Here is a 22,896-nt window from a genome sequence, read left to right on the forward strand (position 1 = left end):
GTGTCTTGCTGTGTTAATCGCATCAAATTTTGTTGCAAGAGGTGCCACAAGGCAGCCCTCTCAGTAGTGGTAGTGCAGGCATTTTCTCTGCTGGGCTCCGTGTCCCTACGTACCTTTGAAACAGAGTTCCTCACTCAGTGCTCCCTTGCTGCATTCACTAAGAAGTGAGGGCAAAAATACTGAAGGAGAGGTTGCTTTTACATAGCTATGAGCAATAAGCTACAGTGAGCGAGTATAACAACAAGAACAAAGGAAACATTTAGTAACAACCCCCCATTTATGATCTTGGTTTCTTAATCACTTCTTAATTAGGTGATTGTCATTATTTTTTGCACTTATATCGTTCTGTATATGCATTGGGTAAATAGAATTCAGTCTGTGCCTCACTCATGCACTTAAGTCAAAGTATTTCTTTGAGCATTTCATAGTTATGATTCAATACACAAGATGCATGATCTGACACTATGCATGGTGTTGCTCTGTTCGCTGAACTGCATCAGCTGCAGTATGACTCTAAAACAGACGTAATTACTGAATTTTGTTTTTCCTAACTCCATACAGTGTGTTTTCTTTTGCTTTGTTTGTTGAAAAGCAAGTAAAATGAAGTATAAACCTACTTATACATTTCAGGCAGTGATTTTTTTAAATTTCATTTTTGAACTACTGTTCTCTCACAAGGCCCCAAACACACAAAACATCTGCACTGAGATGAAGCATTTCAAACTTCAGACTTTGTTCCCAGGGAGGAGTATGAGAATGCAAATCAAATATAATGCATCTGAGTCATCCTCCTTAACTTGTTCCTGAAAGGCACTCAGATACTATAGTTACAAGTACTGCATAAATGCTCTGTTGTATTAACAGAGTAGTTCTAGAGACAGCACACTGTTAGGTTTTTACTGTTTTGTATTGCTATACGCAGGGGTAACATTCTCCCAGTTTCAGCTAAGTGTAGATGGAAATGAATGGAAAAAGCATCCATTATTGTGGCAAGCTTTATTTCATTTCATTACACTACCTATTCCTGACATTGACATAGAAAATACGTAATTACATACATGCATGTTGTGCACCAGTATGTCCATGTGATTAGCATTATTACAGGAGGTGTCCCCACCCTGCCACTATTACATGTATGTCTTTTTAGTTCTTTTCCTTAGAGTACAGACAAACATTCAGCCTTAAAAAAAACCCACAGCGTACAGTTGTTAGCTTTGCTCCTCCAAGATTTTGTGTAATGTCAGCAGTGGCAGGAAAGAAAGCTCTTGTCTCTAGTTTCTGGGACTGTGATATTCTCTGAGAACTGGGCACTGATGCTGCTTCTTGACCACCTCTTTTTCAGGATGGCACATACATAAAAAATAATTACACATATAATAATGCCAGATTTCACATTTCTGGTTTATGCATGCCAGTGCAACCACTTCCAATGATAAAGACTGCAGTATAAATTAGATTACCTTAGAAATAAAACCTTAAATTTAAAAAGTCCAAGTTAAATCAAAGTTTAAAGTCTATATCCAGTTAACTGCCAAAAATGTATAATAATACTAACAGTTACCTTCCAGTGATTTCAAAATGCAGTATTTGTCTCAATTTTTACAAATGAGAAAAGTGTACTATGGATAGCTGAACCAACCTATCAAAACTCATACAGCCAATCTATAAAAAACTCAGTGCTAAAGTTTGTATCTATAAAATAACCGAGATAGTCAATCTCTGGAAAGCCAAGGAATATAAAGGTAATGAAACTTCCACCACCATTAGATACACAAACTGCTGTTAATCTGAGAGATTAACAAAACATTTCTTACTGCATGCCAAGTAGATCCTGCAGTGAGCTCAGATTTTTCTAGCAGAACAACATCCTTCAAGCCAGCCTTAGCCAAGTGATAGGCTAGACTCACACCAATGCAACCACCTCCGATGATCACTGTGTCTGCTCTATCTTTCCCTAAGGAAGGTGATGGTGTTTGTTTCCTGGGGAAAAAAAAGAATCACAGTTACAAAAAGACAATTGCACATCTGTCCATCTCTTTTGTTTACTACTCCAATCATAATATAACTGGGTGCCTGCTTGGGAGTCTAGACACACCTGACTTAAAACCTAACCTGTTCACTCTTCTTTTAAAGTAAATGCTCTTAAAGGGTTATATACATAGAAAGTAGTAATACAAAAAAAAAAAAACCAAAGCAAGTTTAGCTTCCACTCACAACATAAAATCTTTGTTATTTGTCCAATATACCCTTATACGTAGATCCTATTTCTCAATAAGAAACTGTACCCCTGAAATGACAGTGTCAAAGCCTGGCTTTTCAAAAGTGCTATAGTATACGCAACACAAAGAGAAAGTCTTCAAAAAATGTCTGCTTAGTAAAGCTCCTAGATACATTTCTAAAGCCAATGTCAGCAGACTACATCTGTGTATGTGTTCATGAACAATGAAACAATATCTATTTTCATGTTCTGTCTATTTTGACATGTTCTACTTTGCTGAAGTCAAAACATTATAGAAAGAGGTTTTTGTCAATGGCTCACACCTGCTACTATATCACACTGGATTTTCACAACCACTTTAAGCCAGCATAAACCAGCCCAGCTGCCATAGGCAGCCCTGTTCTCCTCTGTCTCATGTGATCCTCCTCTCGACTGCCCCATCCACTAACAGCCAAGCAACAAGCCAGATCCGGGAATTTATCCCAAATTTAAAAAAAAAAAAAGCCATTTTTCTGGATATGAGACAAGGTAGGAACTCTTAGTACAGTAGCAGTAGAGACTACTGTGAAACCACAGTATCTCTCCCTTCAGGACAGTTAATCAATACTCAATTTTATCTCCCGCCTCCCTGTACATTTGCTTTTGCAACTTCTCTAGCAAAAGGCTTTCTAATGTGTAACTAGCCTTCCACCCATCCTCCACTCAGAAATCAAAGCTATTAGTTGTATTATGAATGGAGGTCTTATAAAATAATATGACATTTTAAATGGAAGTGCAGGAGGAATATGCACCGCGCTTATTCACTATGTGGCAATGAATGAAAAGTAAAATAAATGGGAACACTGGACGCCACAGGTTTTCTGTATTTGGTGCACCACACACTTGCATGTGTTCTTTTTTTGAGATTACATATTAATTTTTGCAAGTTAACAGTAAGCTGTTTAACAGCCAGATGTCAGACACTTACGCCAGCTCCTCCACTGAATTTTGAGGCATGTGGTCATCAAGGTCAAGCGTAGAGGCTTTTCTTAGGCTTCTTTCATGCCACGAACCTGAGATGTACTCACCTGACCTTCAGCTCCTTTCTTTCAAACCCAGGAGCCTGATAAGAATCCGGGGGGTACCTTCGCGGTGAACCGCACGGTTCACCCAGGTGTCTGCTCGTGCCGTGTGAAACAGGCCATTTTTGGCTCGTCGATGAGGCCCAGAAGACAACAGGAGGGATCTCTCCACACCGGGCCAGCTGGGTCTGCTCTTTGACGCAGAAATGCGAGGCGCAGGGGGGGCAAGATGCGCCTCCTGCCCACAGGGAGAGGCCCGGTGACCCCGACCGGCAGCTGGCGGAGCACCGCAGGCCGGCAGAAGGAGCCCGCTCCCCTCACCGCCGTCCCCTCACCGCCTGCGCCAGGCACCTTTTTACCCTCGGGGGCCGCGCCTTGAGGCGGTGCGGAGGCCGCGCGCCGGCGGCCGCGACCGTTAACGGCTCCTTCTGCCCGCGCCTCCCCACCGCCCCCCGCCCCGGCGTCCTGCCCGGAGGCTCTCCGGGGGAGCTGCGGCTAAACGGGCGGTTGTTAACCTCCCCGCAATGCACTCAGTATCTCTGCAGGTAAGGTCATCCTGTGAAAAGCTAAAGTAAAGCCATAGTAATAGCAGCTGTACCTATCCGCCATCGAGCCGCTACGGACGTTCGGGTGGCGTTATGAGATAGCTAGGTTAGATTGAACCTAATGCCGTAGCAGCTCCCAGAACTTTTATTTCTCTGAACGCGTAGACTGGAGCCGGCAAAGTTCAGACCCGTTTTGCTTAATATTATTTGATATGCGAACTAAGCTGTGTTTGCAACACATTAAAATTGTAAATATTTTAAGCATAAACTGTTATTGGATGGGATTTCTGTCTCCAGCATCCTGCCAACTCTATTTAAAAGCCCCAAATTGCTCTTCTCTTCATTTATATGATTGAATACCAACAGTGGTTGTAATCTGAGCGCAGTCTCCAATACATGCATGCCCTTTGCACCCTCATTTAGCTAAAGAAATAAGCCAGTAAAAAAAGTTATCCAGGCATCCGCCGTTCTGTCCATTAAGGCAAACGTATGAGCAATGGCTAAATCAAACTCTGACATATACCCTGCACTGCTGCTTGGGCAGGTCAGTGGAATCACATATTCTGTCTTCTGTTCAGAAGGACACTATTATCATTAACAGGACACTTCTTACTCAGGACTGGTTTTACTGAGTTTTGTGTGTAGCATGTAAGTCCAGAGTAGGAGAACAGAAGGATATGGGAAGAAGTCTGCGAGCCTACCAGGCCTTTCAGGTAGATCAGTTATAAAGGAAGTTGGTGGGGAGGTTTTTGTTCTGCTCTTCATTTTTTTTGGCACATACTCATGCCATGTAACTTCAGACACCTAGCAGAAGGCAATTGCCGTAAGTTCCCCCTACAGGCAATGGGCAGAGATAAGCTTCTCTTGAGGACTCCCTTAAGATCTGAATAGTTGTTTTGAGATCTTTTTTTCTCTCCACTGATGCAAAGGTAGGATATAGGTAGACCAGGTGGGCTTTTCACTTACATGGTTCAGTCACATTCCTAAAGGTGGTTGGGGGAGTATCTTCATACAGACATTTGCACTCTTTCCATGGATAGATGTGTGGACTATGTGGTGCAACTTCATTCATGGTAGCGAAAGTAAAACAGTGAAAAGATGGCTCAAAAAAGCGTTGGTTAGCTTTTTACAGGTACTATTTCTTGTTATTTAATACCAGATCTGTGTACTATCGGACCTGAAGGTATAATTTTGATGTGGATTAGACGTGAGCATGCAGCTTAGGTCGCCAGGGCAGAACAAAACAATGTTGACGCTGAATTTATGCTACCTGTATGATTATTGAACCAATGGTATTTTACCGGTATAGATAAAGTAAAAATGGTGTGAAGAGATGATATCCGTCCTATAATAAAGTTTGCAAAAAAGTTATTTCCATTTTAAGTCAATCTGAACTGACAAAGTAAGTTTGTACCAAGTACTTTGTGCTTTATAGTTATGTCACCTGCTATTAGATGCCCGATGCTAGGTTTAATATATCACAATATATTATGTGTCAAGATGCTGTGATCTATTCAGCCATGGCTTATGTTGTTTCTGTGAGTCAAAAGTGGAGATTATTTTAAAATGCAGTTTTTAAAACGCTAGAACTGTGAAGGAGAAATGCTGTTAAATCCTAGAAGTGACTTCGTAAAAGAAATCTGTTAGTTGTAGTGCATTTAAATATAATATCTATATTTGGTGTCAAAGATGTATCTATTATTTAATGTTCCGTTAACAAGCAATGACTGAGGCTGCTTGACAGTTAAACTTTTTTTTTTCCTCTGCACTCCTGTTCTCTGCATATTTAACTCCTAAAGCAGACTCTGTCTATAAAAGATTCCTTGGCAGGTAGAGGAAGCAGGGACTCAACCAGTGATCCCCTGGGTGCCTTTCTTTGGCTCCATTTGAGGCATACTGTTACAACTGCAAATTAGTTAATTGCAAACACAATCTTTACAAAGCCTCCTGACATTAACACTTAGAACAGAATTGCCCTAGCAGACAGGCAAGAGTGGTAAACTCGATGAAAATTACTGAGTTTTGGAGACTGAGTATTGCTGATTGAGTTTTGCCCTGGTCCTCCTAAAATAAAGATAAAAGCTTGCACACTTTATTAAAGTTACAAAGTTAATCAGGTCAATATTCTGACAAGTACACAATGTGCAATGGGATGTGATGCAGAGATTTGCAAGCCAACACTTGGCCAAGCACAGCAGCACTGTACAAAGCAGTTCTGCCACCTTGCTGCCATGTCAGTGCCTGAGCCAAAAATGCCAACCCTCTCAGCCAGGCTTTGTAGACTCCAAGCAGCCTTATGCTGCTATGCTTGGTACTGGAACTGGAATAGTTGGCACAGTGTTCCTTCTTGTTGGAAAGACATACTCTCATCCCACCTAAAGGGTGGTGCTGAGACATCATAAGTGTTTGTCTTTCCTGGATCAATGATGTGAGATACTTGAATTAATGAAGGAGACATTATCAGGAAAGATAATCTTCTAAAGGTTGGAGGCTAATTGTTAAAAACCCTTTCCTCTCAGCATGAAAACCACATTCAACTCTATGTCCACAAGGGTTTTCTTTTTCCCACTCCCTCAGATTTCATCTGCTGGCATGCTAGTGTGCCATCAAGAAAAGATAGCTGTGGAGGGAAATTTTAGTCTTACCGTTGATTATTTCTTTTCCTGTACCTGCTACCTTTTTTAATGTAATGGGTCTGCATTCATCCACTTTCTAATGTAAATAGAATTATGGCTGTAATCCAATTGCAGAAATTAGTCTTCTTTAGTGTAATAGCAAAGTACTTTATGGAAAATTTGAACAAGCCAAAGAAGCAATGAAAGGAATACAAAAAATAATATATGTTAGGTGCAACCAATATATGTTGTTCTCATGTTTTTCAATTTTACAAAAAAAAAATTACTGCTTCCTTGCATTAGCATGGAGTTCAAGGCAGAAGCAAGGTTAATCATGGGGTGCTATAACATTTGTAATTGGGCATCTTAAAATATTTCAGGCAGGGCTGTGCAAAACAAGCAGGATTTTCTTTCATTTTGTATGTCTAGGTAAGCAAACCTAGGCCAGTAAAAAGTCAGAAAGTCATTTTCTGTCAGAAAATGGAGGCCAGCATTTTGAGATGTGTCTTATTCAGTAGGAAAATGGTATATGCTTACTTTTCTATGATGCCTGTTGTGCCTTTTTGTGTCACAAGCTACTTGTGTTGAGGGTCTGTCAAGATGGCATTCATAGCTAAAGAGCAAATAAGCTAATAAAGAGGTCAGTGATACTAGTGTTTCATTTTAACAAGTTTCTCATATATTTTACAGGAGAATTTGAGATGGTGTTTTACTTTCACAGGATCAGAACTGGACCATTGACTTCTAGTTCTGGGGACTGTATCTCTGGAATACAATCAAGCTGACCAATGAAAAGTCTTACATAATATATACGCACATATTAAAGCCTTATGTTGCAAAACAGACTATTTACTATTCTTTAAAGAGAATTTAAAGAAGGAAATTTATTACTTTTCTTTATTATGGCAAAGATGTTTCTGGTAGCCCACAAATACTCACATCTGCTTTGCAAATACAGGAAATGGCAAAAAAGACAAAGGGAGCCCACAAAACTGAAGAACTGTAACTGTTAACCTTTCCTCCTGCTTTCTTCAGGGTATTCTAGAGCGCTTAGATGCTGGAGAAATTGTGATTGGAGATGGAGGATTTGTCTTTGCTCTTGAAAAGAGGGGATATGTAAAAGCTGGGCCTTGGACTCCTGAAGCAACGGTAGAACATCCAGAAGCAGGTCAGTTTTACTGGGAAACAGAAATCCTGCAGTGAATGTAAACATGGATGGCTAAAAAATAAATATATAGGAACTTGTAGTAAGTTTTTAAATAGAAGAGTTCCTTGACACTGTAAAATTATGCTGTTAAGAACAGCCTAAGAATCTATAGGCCAAATGCTCATCTTACCCCTTTTTCTTGCTCTGACACTGGCCAAAAGCAGTTGGCTGTTGTCGTGCTTTAACCCCAGCCAGCAACTAAGCACCACGCAGCTGCTCACTCACTCACCCCCCACCCAGTGGGATGGGGGAGAAAATTGGGAAAAGAAGTAAAACTCGTGGGTTGAGATAAGAACGGTTTAACACAACCGAAAAGAAGAAACTTTTTTTTTTGAGATAAGAACGGTTTAATAGAACAGAAAAGAAGAAACTAATGATGATGATAACACTAATAAAATTACAAGAGTAGTAATAAAAGGATTGGAATGTACAAATGATGCGCAGTGCAATTGCTCACCACCCCGCCGATCGACAGCCAGCTAGTCCCCAAGTGGCGATCCCCCCCGATACCCTTCCCAGTTCCTATACTAGATGGGACGTCCCATGGTATGGAATACGCCGTTGGCCAGTTTGGTCAGGTGCCCTGGCTGTGTCCTGTGCCAACTTCTTGTGCCCCTCCAGCTTTCTCGCTGGCTGGGCATGAGAAGCTGAAAAATCCTTGACTTTAATCTAAACACTACTTAGCAACATCAGTGAAAACATCAGTGTTATCAACATTCTTCTCACACTGAACTCAAAACATAGCACTGTACCAGCTACTAGGAAGACAGTTAACTCTATCCCAGCTGAAACCATGACAGCTGTGTAAGAATATGAATAGTGTAAACACATAGTGATACCTCTCCAGAATGGTCTCCCAGTCTTCAATGATTTGTAGCCCAGGGACTTTTTGACCCAGACACGGTCTCTCTCATGGATTTGTCCAGACTGTCCTTGAGCTGATATAAAGCTTATCATTTAAAACACCTTCTGAGAAAGAATTATGCAGTTAACTATATGTTTTGTTGTGTTCTAGTCATTCTAGGACTTTTATATTGTTATAAGTTATTATAGTTTGTTCATTAATTCTTTTAGGAAAATAGCAGCTTTTAGTAAACAATGGAATGGAAGAGGAGTATTTAATGTACCTGGCTCCACTGTGAAATGGGGAATGATAAACCTCATAAGAACCTAAGAATTGAAATAAACATTTAAGAGAGTAACTCTCTTAAAGTGGATGGAGACAAAATGAGTTATCATTCTATGCCTTCCAGCATAAAGATTATAGTGTTTAGCATAAACAGTGCAAAAGCAGATGCTATTATCTATTTATGTACACTTCATTACAAGAAAGCATTTGCCCTGGTGATATGATGTGCAGTTAGTCCCACAGCCTAATTCAGAATATCGGGGGGAGGGGGGGTGCGGAGAGGATTTCTTTATTCTGTATTAAGTATTTGCCCTTCCAAATTAGTCTTTTTCCTCTATACATGGAAAGAAGGAAGGGGAGGGGAAGAAGGAGAGAGATCTTAGCCTTCTCTATTACACTGCTTTGTACACTTTACTTAATTTATTCACCCTAATCCTTCTCAGCCTTCAAATGCCACTTTATGTGTAGCATGCCTAACTTAGGGTCACAGATAGCCTTAGATAATGCAGAGCTACAGCAAATGTTTAAAGGGCGATGAGCTAATTTGCTGACTCTCATCTCCCCAAAAGACATCCCATCACCTCTCTCTGTTTCTCTCTACCTCTACATCTGTCTGCCCCTATACATTCCACCTTACAAATCATAGCACTTATCCCATGCTCCTTATTTCCCCTTTGCTTTCTTGTTTTGCACCTCAAAAGCCCTTGATGATCTCCACATGTCATTTTGGGAAGTGCAGGTCTCAGTCCATGGGGAATGCAAGACATTGCCTTACAGTTGCAGATGGCTTGAATTGACTAAATTGGCACACAGGTTTGCTTTAAATAAGTTATCAGTAGTCATAAATTAGAATCCAGCCTTCTAAGAATTGCTGCTGATTTGCTAGAACATATTGCTCATGTCTGTAACAGTTATAAAATTTTTATAAGCCCCTTATAGGCTATTTATAAATAAAGCCTTCACTGGAAATGTGTTAATTTCTTTTCATGTAGTATGCTGCCTCCCCTCCATTACTGCTTTTTGCTCCTGCATGCTCAAGGGTCATGTTACTTTGAAAGCAAGTGTAAAGAACAGAAGGAGCAACTGCCTGAGCCAGCTGGTGTAAAAACCTTACATACAACTACCAGACCTTCTTATCTTTGTAAAGACGGAGACAAAAGGAGGGAGGTTGTGAGAAAAGCAGCAAGGAAGGGGGGGGGGGGGAGGGGGGAAGCGTGATTTCAAGACCATTACCTGTTACAAGAGAGGCAAAGGTGTTTTGCCAGACTGACAAGTTTAGAAATGAGACCTAAATATTTCTTCTGAGCCAGATCAGGTATTGCTCTGTAGTCAGCAATATGCATAGGCACTTACTGACCCCATCTCCTGTTAGCTTAAGTCTGTGTCTTTCGTGAAATGTCTAGCTCATGGTGGATTGAAATGAAAACTCAGTGTTATACATCTGACTCCTAAAATGCATGAGATTGTTAGTAATTGTTTAGCCTCATATGTGGCTGTTATCCCCATTTCCCAAATGCTGGAGGAAAATACAGCTTCAGTAACATGCTGGAAGTCACACGGGAAGTAAATTACAGAGTGGTTTGGGTTTGTGATAGTGCAGACTGCTGTGGGCTTGATATAGTAACAGTGTATTCTAGTGGTCAAAGCAATTTGCTTGGGATTGAAAGAGATTCAGGCTGATACTTGTAACACTATTCTTTCCCTCAAAATGTAGACCCATTTAAGAGTCTCCTGTTCACATACCTGACAGTTTCGGATATGAAGTTCCTTATTCATATGTGTTAGATTACGTTTCATTTGCCTACCTATGTCACCATCCTTACTCACACAAATCCCAGGCATTCTTCTAGGAGTACAAGAACCATATTTAAAAAGCACTAACCATGGGGATAAACAAATCTTGTTTATTATGGACATGTCATAGAGCATTTGTGAAAATATTTTTAGATTCTTTTTTGCTTTACCCATTTCCTGACTAGTTTTCATCAACGATTTCTGATGGGGCGAGAATGGAAAAACAAACTACAGAACACTACAAACATACAGAGATGGCCCTTTTAGTTGGGATCAGTAGCCTATTTTAATGCTATAGGAAAAAGAATACTCCCTGCACTAGGAATGTTTTGACTCTGTGTAAAGGCTGCAAGACTGAAATTTGATCCTGGTAGTTCAGGCAGATTCCGGGGACTTTTTGAACTGTAGCTCTGCTATTATCCATGTTCCTGGATAGGTCTTTGTGACTGCTGGTAAAGAAGCACTGTGTTAACTCACAGTGTGGTTACCCAAGGCTGTAATTAGAAATTAAATACTGTACTAGTAGAGAAAAGCAAGGGACACCACACTGTTCCTTCAATGAAAGCAGAGATGCTTGCACGTATGCAGGTTGACTCTAGCAACTCAAACTGCTGTTTGAGCTTCTCCAGTATAGAAGGCTGTGTTTGTTCAAGCTGAAGGGAGTAATTTTATTCTCACGACACATTCACACATTTCCCTAATGATAGAGATCATCTATAGACAATGAGGTACGATAAACCAGGACTTCAGGAAAACTTTTCCAAACATCTACCACAGAAACTGCAGTGTTCTTGTGGCTGTGTACAGTATCTAGGGGAATAAATTATTCCTGTATTTGCTATAAGCCGTTGAGCATTTTAATTCTGTTTTACATGATCAGTAGTGTTCTACTGATCTATTATAATTCTTGTTCTCTTATAATTATTGTTCTGTGGGTATACATATAAAATCAATTGACAGCTCCTGTTCTGTTCCTACTATGGTGATTGCAGTGTACTGCTTACAGTGATGAAGGCAGAACTACCATTACAGAGTCTGGTCCCAAAGTCCCAATTTAGGAATATTGTCCATTAAAAGTAATGCCAACCTTTTCTTCAAAAGTAGTGTTGGGTCTGTAGTAAAATAATCATGTGCTGACTTATGAGAAGAGTTAAGTCTGTGTTGTGAATCACTTTTCTGGAGCAACAAATCATCTTTTACAAAATAGAGCTGTGGTTTTGGCTGACTAGACTCAGCTAGGGTTTTGCAGGGCAAGAAAACCAGAAAATACAAAATAGAGGAGGTAACGGAACACTGTGTTCTTCCATATAAATATCATCTAGCCCCTTCATTTGTTGCCATGATACTTTCTTCTGTTTTCTTCTTCATAGTCTAGAAGCTAAGAAAATACAGCTTTTGCATTTGATGATCTTTTTGTCTCGTATTCCCTGTTCTGCTTTCATGTTCTTTTGTCAGATGTCTGCTTTCCCTTCCTAAACCACTATGGAGTTCTATAAAATGAAATTGGGAGGTGTGAAGTACTGCAGAAAGTAGAAAATAAGCAAGGTGGCATGCAAAACTGAATCTACTGATAAACTAAATAGAAATCTTCTGTCATTCTTAGCAGAGAACAACTAAGGAGAAAGTTTTCTACGTAATGTTCTGAGAGTGAGAAGAAAGAAATTATATTCTTTCTATGGGGTACTGCTTCTACTGTCTCATAATGGCTTTTCTAGGAAACACAGTATCACTTATTTTACAGTAATATTACTTCAATAAACATTTCATTTTGGGATAATAACAGTAATAACTGTACCAAACATCTCTTCTTTTTCTCTTTTTAATTTTTTGCAGTTCGTCAGCTTCACCGGGAATTCCTCAGAGCTGGATCCAATGTTTTGCAGACATTCACCTTTTATGCCAGTGAGGACAAGCTAGAGAACAGGGGCAATTATGTAGCTGAGAAAATAAGTGTGAGTAAAACTCTGTTTTTGTGGACATATGAAATAAATGGATTAATTTCAACAGATTTAGTAGAGAGATTATTGAGTGCTTTCACAGTTTATCATAACAGTTTTGGCTATATTTGAGGACCAAAGAATCAGATGATGCAATTTCAGAGTTTGGAATAGCAAGAAAGGCAAGGTTAAAGCACAAAAAAATAACAAAATGGGGCAAAGAGGAAAGAGGATGCCCACGTCGTGTTTTTCCCATCTGAGGAGATTAGTGTACTAGGGTTTTGATACAAAGAGTATAGGGAGGACTAAATGCACAGAGAGCAAAATCAATGAAAAAAAAGAAATGCTTTAACATCCAAAGAAGCAAATCAACTGAAAAAAATGGTGAAGAATCCTAGAGAATAATGAGCGGCTAATGAGAACTGAATGTTTTTTAGAACCATGTCTTTAATAAAGGAACAACTAAAAAATCCATGGTATACCCTGTGGTCAGTATTCCCCTTCTCATGCGTAAAGGTCATCTGTTACAGCCACAGAAGCACCATGTTGGTGTTTTCTTAGCCCCTACACAAAGGAGTTGTAGGATGTTGGGTGTGTTCACTATATGCAGGCCCCAGCTCCACTGGGACTTCTGGCACAAACATTTCTAGATAGTTCCTTTGAGACTAGAAAGTTTGCCATTGGGTGTTTTCTCTGATCCTTTCCCCTTTGGTCCTATTGTTTGTTTCAACCTCTGCAAAATAGCAAAGATTCTTCAGGGGGCAGGGAGTAAGGAATACCTTTGTATCTGGAAGATATCCCAAGTCAGAAATTAGAAAAATCTGGACACTAGGGAAACACTTGAGGCTTAATTAAGAGGTCATACCAAAATGTCATACGACCAAATCTGTCTGAAATGCTGTATCTTTACATTCAGTAGATGCAACATTGAAATGTCTGAAGTGGTAGTCCCAGAAACACAGTGCCTCTGGAACAAGCCATGTTGCAATTCTTACTGCCATGCAAAATTATAAGAAGTGCTGGGAGAGCACCTGGTATTGGGAATGCATTGCAGCAAAGCTTTCAAGATTGATTTGCTGTGAGGTCTGGAAGCAGGTTCCTCCAGTCTTTAACTGGTTTTTGGCTCCACCTCCCGGAGTTCCCAAACATGTACCTGAGCACAAGTGAAAATGGAAGACAATCTGTCAGCAACAGCCTTAAAAATCAGCTGGGTCTTTTGAAGCAGCCATAAAAAACTTCAGCTGAGAGAAACCTATGTAGATTCCAAGTAGTCCATGGGCTGCAGAGAAACCTGCTCTAATCAGTTCTTGTTATCTATCCCAAATAATAAGTCTTTTCTCAAAATCTTTTTTTCTCATCTTAACCTTTTTTTTCACAAGCTGTTCTAGTCATCCTGATTTAGGTATAGAGGGAATGTGTCTTTCTGTCTAGGTGATTAATTAATCACATATAGTGATAAGTTTCCCCTTACAGTTCTTAAATGGGTAACTTTAACTTTGGATAATTAATGATATCTTTTTAAAAATGCCTTAAATAACTCTGTATGGATATTATATCTTAAATTTTTAAAATTATCAAAATACTAAAATGTATTTTAAAAAAATGAAAAATAAATTGAAATTATTATATATTTTGTTTTCCACCCGTAAAATGTCAGAATAAAAGCATACACTTAGGTGTAACTAACTCATTTTCTAGGAGGCAAAGAAAATTCCACTTCACACCAAATATCTGCTTTTTATAGACTATTTGTGTAAGATGTATTAAAGGTAACGTGTTTTTGTAGTATTTGATAATACGACAACTTAAGAGGTGGCAAGAGTTTGTTTCCTAATGTTTATTATTTTTTTGAAAGACGCTGATCTTCCTAGTCAGTATATTAAAAAATTAATTTAAATTATAAAGAATATGAAGAAGCCATTACAGCTTTTGACTCTTCTTGTCCTTTTTGTGCTCTGAAAACACATGCATATCTCTGATCAGGTAAAACTGACATAATCTATATTCATACAGTGCCAGAAAGTGAATGAAGCTGCTTGTGACATTGCAAGAGAAGTGGCTAATGAAGGCGATGCTTTAGTGGCTGGAGGAGTCAGTCAAACACCATCATACTTAAGCTGCAAGGATAAAACAGAGGTTAAAGCAGCTTTTCGAAAGCAACTAGATGTCTTTATGAAGAAGAATGTGGACTTCCTAATTGCAGAGGTAATTACGTGAAAAAAGTACATGCCTTCAACTGGCACAGTGTTAACTTTAAGAAGTCTAGTCTACTTTAGGGAGTACAAATATATATTGCTTCCTCCTTTAAAATTTTCTGTTATGCTTTTATTCCAGTAGTATCGGTATTTTTCTAAATGCACAGCAGCATTTGCAAGCATCCTAGAATAAGACCTTGAAACCTAAATTTCTACCTCAGTCACATCAAATTCTGTATTGGCCCAAAGAGGATAGATTAATGTGATCTTGACTAGCTCCTTTTTCCTCCCGTACACCATAAGCAAGCAACCTAAGGTGACTTTTCTAGATGAAAATAGTACTTTGGGGATAAATCCCTGATTAACCTCCTGTATGGGCATTCTTATTCTGAAACAAGAGTATCGTGAGGTTTTATTTGCTTTTACTTACTGACTTTTTAATACCCTTTCTTAACTGTGTGGTCAGTGAACTCAACTGAATTATGTTAGTGTAAATCATAAAATAATCAAGTCATTGTATTGCTGGTGAATTTGGGGTCTGGATTAATGTGTTTATGCTTCACCTCCAAGAAACAAAACTAGTCCAGTTTTAATTTCTTCCAGTATTTTGAACATGTTGAAGAGGCTGTCTGGGCAGTTGAAGTGCTAAAAGAATCTGGAAAGCCAGTTGCAGCTACGATGTGCATTGGTCCAGAAGGAGACATGCATGGTGTGCCCCCTGGACAATGTGCTGTCCAACTGGTAAAGGCTGGTAAGAATCTGTTTTAATGTGCCATTTAAAAGTATGGAATAAAGTCCTTAAGTATTGAGATAAATGGATGTGTATCTCAAGTAGGTAGCTTTGCAATTATATCTGATAAAAGTTTTGACCCTGTAGTAAAGTTATGTGTACTTTACTAGAGCAGTCTTGTAAAAAACTTACTAAAATGCAGCTATGAAATCCTGGATAACCAGGATGGTATTGGAAGCAATAGCCACAGGCAGATGATACTGAACAGTGCAAAATCCTAAACCTACTCAAATTTGGTTAGAGCCAACCCCAAATGCTGGAAACATAAGCAGAATCCAAAGACACATTTGATTCTCTGCTCATGTTTTTAGAAATGTATGGAGCACAGTTCAAACCCTAGGTGAGAGAATAAGAGGATGAAAAAATTAATCTTTTTGCCTATCAAAGGCTGTGTTTTCCGCAGGACAAGGGGAAGGGCAGAAGAAATTAATCAAGGGCATGATGAATGATGGTACAGGGGTTCATTATATCTGTTCTGAACTACTCATTTCCCTTGGAGTTAGAGCTGAAATCCAAAGGCAGAACCTGTGTTAGGGTCCTGCTAGCTATTTGCATATGTGGCTGTACATAATCAGTCTTCATTGATTAAGCACTGATAAGAAAAGCAACTGTATGAGGGTGGGAGACATCATTCATCATCAGGAAGGTAAAGAGGAGTGCAACTGAGATGTAAATGGCATGATTAACCTCAGGAGAGTTGAGGCTGGCTCTAACCCAACCGTCTTGTTTTCATAATGCTGGTGTAAAGCTCTGCTTCTGGAGTGCTCTGGCTAAGAACTTGCACCTCTCACTTCCTAGGGAGATGTGACTTGAAGTTATTTTCCTCCTCTAGGTGCTTCTATTGTTGGAGTCAACTGCCATTTTGATCCAGATACTTCCCTAGAAACTGTGAAACTGATGAAAGAGGGCTTGCAGGCTGCTAAACTGAAAGCCCACCTGATGTCCCAACCACTTGCTTTCCATACGCCTGATTGTGGAAAGCAGGGTTTTATTGATCTTCCAGAATTTCCCTTTGGTAAGACAAGGGTATCTTTTCTCTCTCTCTCTTTTTTTTTTTTTTTTTTTTAGTTGCCTGTTCTGGTTTTTTTCCCAGCCTTTAGTAAAGATGAAGCTGCAAGGTGTCCTTCTATACAGTAAGATGAGTCCCAGTTATCCTGTCTGGCATTTTCCACAGGGAGATTGCAGTGTAATATTGGATTAAAGATCATCCACATAGTGAGAGTACTTCAGTAGTATCACAGCATGTGACTGAAAGTGAAATTATGGTGAAAACAGTTAAAGTGCCACAACCTAAACTCAGTTAAAAATGTAGTTCTTCGTAGTGCTATAGAACCTTATTCAGGACAGGTATAAACAGTCCAAAGAAATGAACAAGAGCAAATAAACTAAAACAACCCCAGAATTCTGGGTTGTGACATCTATCCCCAAAGCCCTATAATGTTTACCTGCTTAGGGATTTAATGTACAATGCATATGCAGAACTAGATGTAGGTGCATGATTATTGCACTCATAACAGTTCAGTCTTGCAAGTGTGTAACTGTCTAATATAAGTGAGATCAGAGAGAAACCAGAAGAGGGAATATGTTCTTTGATGTTGTTAACAAATGGATTAGCAGTTTGGAGATGGATTCATCACATGTATGCTCAGGAGAAATTCTACAAAGACTGAAGGATTCAGCCAGTTTACGTGTATGTAAGGCTTGTGTATTTAGGGTTTGTTTCCACCTGGGATGTAGAAGATCACATACCTTTAAGACAGGAGGACAAAATCAGCCTAAACATTTTAAAATTGATTAGAAAAATGTTTTCATTTCCAGGTATCATACACTCTATAAAATAAGGTATTAAAACATTCAAAACTGGAATTTGTAGCAAAAAAATTGAGAGAAAGATGTGATTTTTCAGGAAGATTTTTTTTTTTAAATTCCTCTCTTTACATAAACAAAGGAAAAAGAATAAAGCATGCGCCTGAGGCATTCATTAAATGATAATAACATATCTGAGTTCTGAAAATATTTTGGGATGTTTAAAAGTGTTAGGAACTCATTTATCCTATTCATTCCTTCATGTAACTCCTCTGATTGCAAACAAAAAAAGATAGAACAGATGCAGTAAGTAATCAACTGAATTGAAGGATTCACTCTTTGGTTTGTTATGGTTCTTGGCTTGTATGTTATAAGCAATCTGTATGAGATGTCAGCTTTCAGAAATTTCATGAGTCAATTGGAGAAGGCTGGTATTTGTGAATGTTTTCAGTACCCAGGAGCAACTGATTGCTTGACGGCAGATAAGCAGTTTGGTGAAGTATTGTTAAACTGATCCAGTTAACTCTGTTTTTTGTGGAAGGCAGTACGCACAAGGAGGTATTTAGATATTTGAAGTGTACATAACCTCTGTATAGGCCAACAAGATCTCAGTTTCTAGAAAAGTGTTGGCTATGTTGTATTGGCAAACTCCAGCATCTAGATGCCAGCAGTATTTATTTATCTGTAGAACTTTTTCCAGTTTTCTGTGTTTTCCCTTCTGTGTTATTGCAATTGCTCTGAAATGTCACTAGTTAAGCAATGTTTTAGAAAGAAATGTCCCGGTCAGTTAAAGCATACCCAATTATCTCAAGAGTATATATGTAGAGGGGCTAAATCTAGGAGCAGGTTACAATCTTCTCATCGAAAGTTGATGAAAATTTCAATCTCTTTTTACTATAAATATTAACATAAAATGTTAAACTATAGATATTAAATTCTGAATAAAGCCAAGAAAAGAAATGTATCGAATGTTAGTGAATTTTGGGAAGGGGAAAATCCCACAAAACATGATCTATGTGGCAACTTCTTTTCATAGAATACTGCTTGTTTTCAGTCACCATGTTTCACCACATGTGTGGCTGGTTCTTATAGCGGGGTCTATCCCTGTTTCTTCAGAGAGGTTAGGTTTTTTCTGTCTTATACTCCTGAAGCACAAGGACCGATTCATAGAATGGTTTGGGTTGGAAGGAACCTTAAAGATCATCTAGTTCCAACCCCCTGCCTTTGGCAGGGGCACCTTCCACTAGACCAGGTTGCTCAAAGCCCCATCCAACCTGGCCTTGAACACTTCCGCGGAGGGGGCACCCACAACTTCTCTGGGCAACCTGTTCCAGTGCCTCACCACCCTCATCATAAAATATTTCTTTCTAAAATCTAAACTAAATCTATCCTCATTCAGTTTAAAACTGTTACCCTTCACTCCATCACTACACTCCCTGATAAAGACTCCATCCCATCTTTCCTCTAGGCTCCCCTGAAGTACTGGAAGGCCACTATAAGATCTCCCTGGAGCCTTCTCTAGGCTAAACAACCCCATGTCTCTCAGCCTTTCCTCCCAGCAGAGGTGTTCCATCCCTCTGATCATTTTTGTGCCCCTCCTCTGGACCCACTCAAGCAGGTTCATGTCTTTCTTATGCTGGGGGCCTCAGAGCTGAACACAGTACTCCAGGTGGAGTCTCACCATAGCAGAGTAGAGGGGGAGAATCACCTCACTCAACCTTCTGGCCATGCTTCTTTTGATGCAGCGCAGGATGCTATTGGCTTTCTGAGCTGTGAGTGCACATTGCTGGCTCATACTCAGTTTTTCGTCCACCAATACCCCCAAGTCCTCCACAGGGCTGCTCTCAATCCACTCATCACCCAGCCTGTATTTGTGCTTGGGATTTTCGCAACCCAGGTGCAGGACCTTGCACTTGGCCTTGTTGAACTTAATGAGGTTTACATGGGCCCACTTCCTGAGATTGTCTAGGTCCCTCTGAATGGCATCCCATCCCTCAGGCATGTCAACCACACCACTGAGCTTGGTGTCATCTGCAAACTTGATGAGGGTGCACTCAATCCTACTGCCTATGTCATCAATGAAGATACTAAACAGTACTGGTCCTAATATGGACGCTTGAGGGACACCACTCATCACTGGTCTTCACTCGGACACGGAGCTGTTGACCGCAACTCTTTGATGCAACCATCCAGCCAATTCTTTATCCACTGAGTGCTCAACTTGTCAAATCCGTGTCTCTCCAATTTAGAGACAAGGATGTCATGCAGGACAGTGTCAAATGCTTTGCACAAGTCCAAGTAGATATACGTCAGTTGCTCTTCCCTTATCCGCCAATGCTGTAGCCCTGTCGTAGAAGGCCACCAAATTTGTCAGGCATGATTTGCCCTTAGTGAAGCCATGTTGGCTGTCACCAGTCACCTCCTTATTTTCCATGTGCCTTAGCATAGTTCCCAGAGGATCTGCTCCATGATCTTGCTGGGCACAGAGGTGAGACTGACCAGCCGGTAGTTCTCTGGGTCTTCCTTTTTTCCCTTTTCAAAAATGGGGGTTATATTTCCCCTTTTCCAGTCAGTGGGAACTTCACCAGTCTGCCCTGACTTTTCAAATACGATGGATAGTGGGTTAGTAACTTCATCTGCCAGTTCCCTGAGGGCCCTCGGATGCATCTCATCAGATCCCATGGATTGTGACAGGGTGGGTGATGGAGAAGACAGGGAAACATTCTATACTGTTCTCCTGGAGTTTAGTTGCTTATACAGGTATAAACTGCATGGAAGATGCTGCATTCTTACTGTTGATAATTTTGTATCTATTTTGCATTAGCTTTTCAAGGATATGAGAGACACGGAAATCATGAATTTGTGCTTCTGATGCTTTCTTTCACATCTGCAGGACTGTACACAAGCTTACTTTTATTTAAACAGCTTTCCAAGATAGCTTCATCTGTTTTTCCTTCTAATATTAGACCATCTACTTGTCCTTTGTCCAGTCTTTCCCTCCCCAGCCAATAATTTTCTGTTTAAGAACATTTCATTCTTTTCTTTCTGCTTTTTATTTTCTGAGTATGTCTCTTATCTACCCATTGGACTTAGAGTAGATCTGCTTTGTACCACCTGCTTGCATGCGAGGCATTTTTCGGAAAGGACATAGGGAGAAGAATCCTACCTCTCTGATGTGTTGATGGAGCCTTACTACCTCACCGCATCTTCTTTGCCCAGCGGAGTGTTCAGTGCACAGACATCATGCTGCACTTGCCTAATAACCATGCTTGTTCATCTCCTGCAGATGTGCATAAAGAAGTGGGAAGATTTTTATTCCTTTATTCCTGTGTTTTTATTCCTTAAAGTTTCTTCTTCAGTCCCTGGTCTTTTCTTTCCAGTTGTGCCTCCAGTTCTTTCTGCTCTTATGCCTCTTTCCCTTTGAGGTGTGCTTTTCCTTGTTTTTTCACTTTCTATTCCTTTCCTTCCACAAGTCCTCCTCCTCAGCTCTGTTATACCCTCACTCTGCTCACCGCAACCTGCAACAGGGAGAAGGGTTCAAAATAAAGATTGCATCCTAACTTAATCTACATATAGAACTTTCTACAAAAAAACAAAGTGGTTTGAGGCAGCAAGCTGCTTATGGTTGGGATTATAACTAAGTAAGGGATGGGCTAAGAAACAGCTACAGATCCCAGCTGTCGGTGAAACAATTGGCTGCCACGAGCTGATCATGGAAAAAAGTGTAGTAAACATTCCTGAGGAATAATGAGCAGGCTTATTCCTGTTGCAGGTAGGCTGATACCTTCTTCTTTCACAGCTTTCCCAGATATTGATTGTTTATTAGGAACTCTTTGGGAATGTGGGCGTAACATTGAAAGTACTCCAATACTTCAGCTAAGAACTCTGGCAGAATGGCAAGGGTATGATTTAGGACTTGATCAGTCTCAGAAGATATTAGGTGCTGTTTTGCAAGGCCAAAAAAGCTTACAACAAGCATACCTCAGGAGAGCATAGCGGAGTCTGAAAGCTAGACTTCTGAAAGTTTGCATCATTAATTCTAGCTCAGATAGTTCAAACACATACATGTACATCTACAACCAGTTTTGCAAACAGTGTGAAAGTGTTTCAACAAAGTGATTTCTTACCAAAAAATGTGCTGAAATGGAGTATGGTGGCAACTTAAGATATGAATGTCTTTGCAGGTCTGGAGCCAAGAATTGTAACCAGATGGGATATTCAAAAATATGCAAGAAAGGCATATGACTTAGGAATTCGTTACATTGGAGGTTGCTGTGGATTTGAGCCATATCATGTCCGAGCAATAGCTGAGGAGCTGGCTCCCGAAAGAGGATTTTTGCCAGAAGCTTCTGAGAAACATGGTAGCTGGGGTGATAGCCTAAGCATGCATACCAAGCCCTGGGTCAGAGCAAGGTATGTATACCTGACCTGGAAGGCACAGCAGCATACTCCTTGCAAAGGCTTATATTGGTCCATGCAGCAGACTGGCTTAACTGATATGGAGGTCTAAATATCACTGTAAACACTCTTTGTGTTAATAATTTTGAAGGAGTAAACCCGACCTGGGAGTCGGGAAAGGGATGAAGGGACAGTAGGAGAGCTCCAGGAATTCTCATCTCTCTTTAAAATGAAGATGTGGTCTGAATTACTGTGAAAGTAATTCATGAAAGTTAAGACCAAAAATGGTCAGATTGCTGTTAAACAGCTCCTAATGGTGAGTGGCTTACAGTGTTCCTTTCAAGGATGAAAGGATACTTTTTAAGCATGTTGCATTTCATTGCATGCTTTCACTAATACTTCTGTATCTAAATATAAAGTCAAGCTGTGCAATTTAGATGACCCTTTGCAGCGGTCATTTAAGCCCCATTTCCTTCAGTATTGTGAGGTGCTGGAAAAAAACCTGAATTTCCTTCTCTTTCTTTAGGGCAAGAAAAGAATACTGGGAGAATCTGAAGCCTGCTTCAGGCAGGCCATATTGTCCTTCAATGTCAAAGCCAGATGGCTGGGGAGTGACCAAAGGAGCCAGGGAGCTGATGCAACAGAAAGAAGCTACAAGCGAACAACAGCTGAAGGAGCTCTTCCAGAAACAGAAGTTCTAATCCAATGCAGCTGTGTAAATGTTAGAATGATTTATCTACAGACCATCTCATGCTTCACATGAAAATCTGTGAAGATGAGTACCCTGTTGATTTATCAGTTAACATGTAGTGAAAAAGACAAAATGCAGAAGGGATGTGATTACAGATTAAGTATGTCAAACTTTGATAATAAAATCTTTCTCTGGACAAATAGTTTAGAGAATACACAGTCAGAGGCAGGTTTGGATTCTCATAATAATTGAGCTTCTGTTAGCTAGGTGTCATTAATTGTGTAGACACAGAAATACATGGAAAGTAATAATTGGCTCAACTCATCTGTGAAAAGAGAAAAAGTCATCTATAAATTCGGTATCAATGGATTTCCACTCCTGAGTCAGTTTTCAGTTTGGGATTGTGTAGGAGCTTTCTTAGACCTCAAGATTTACTGAGGACTGCTTCAGGGACACACAAGCTGCCAATGCTTCAGACACACAGTTATCTATAGTCACTTTCTTGACTTT

At 39.9% G+C, this 22,896-nt stretch overlaps 1 protein-coding gene across 1 annotated transcript; it reads left to right on the forward strand.

The window, feature by feature from the left end:
- The first annotated feature begins 1,237 nt into the window (after window positions 1–1,237).
- On the forward strand, window positions 1,238–22,586 carry LOC104841296 (betaine--homocysteine S-methyltransferase 1). Its single transcript, XM_010582859.1, has 8 exons — window positions 1,238–1,267; window positions 7,475–7,607; window positions 12,403–12,521; window positions 14,520–14,711; window positions 15,305–15,452; window positions 16,324–16,506; window positions 21,482–21,710; window positions 22,222–22,586. Exons 1-8 carry the CDS (start codon window positions 1,238–1,240, stop codon window positions 22,394–22,396), a joined length of 1,209 nt encoding a protein of 402 aa, XP_010581161.1. The 3' UTR covers window positions 22,397–22,586.
- Window positions 22,587–22,896: the final 310 nt, after the last annotated feature.

Source organism: Haliaeetus leucocephalus, unplaced genomic scaffold (assembly GCF_000737465.1).
Source record: "Haliaeetus leucocephalus isolate CR32 unplaced genomic scaffold, Haliaeetus_leucocephalus-4.0 Scaffold849, whole genome shotgun sequence".
In the NCBI taxonomy this organism is placed as follows: domain Eukaryota; kingdom Metazoa; phylum Chordata; class Aves; order Accipitriformes; family Accipitridae; genus Haliaeetus; species Haliaeetus leucocephalus.

Coding starts and splice junctions, on each gene's coding strand:
- LOC104841296 (XM_010582859.1), top strand. CDS start 1,238: ATGTCAGCAGTGGCAGGAAAGAAAGCTCTT. Junction 7,608..12,402: donor GGTAGAACATCCAGAAGCAG/GTCAGTTTTACT, acceptor AATTTTTTGCAG/TTCGTCAGCTTCACCGGGAA. Junction 14,712..15,304: donor TGGACTTCCTAATTGCAGAG/GTAATTACGTGA, acceptor AATTTCTTCCAG/TATTTTGAACATGTTGAAGA.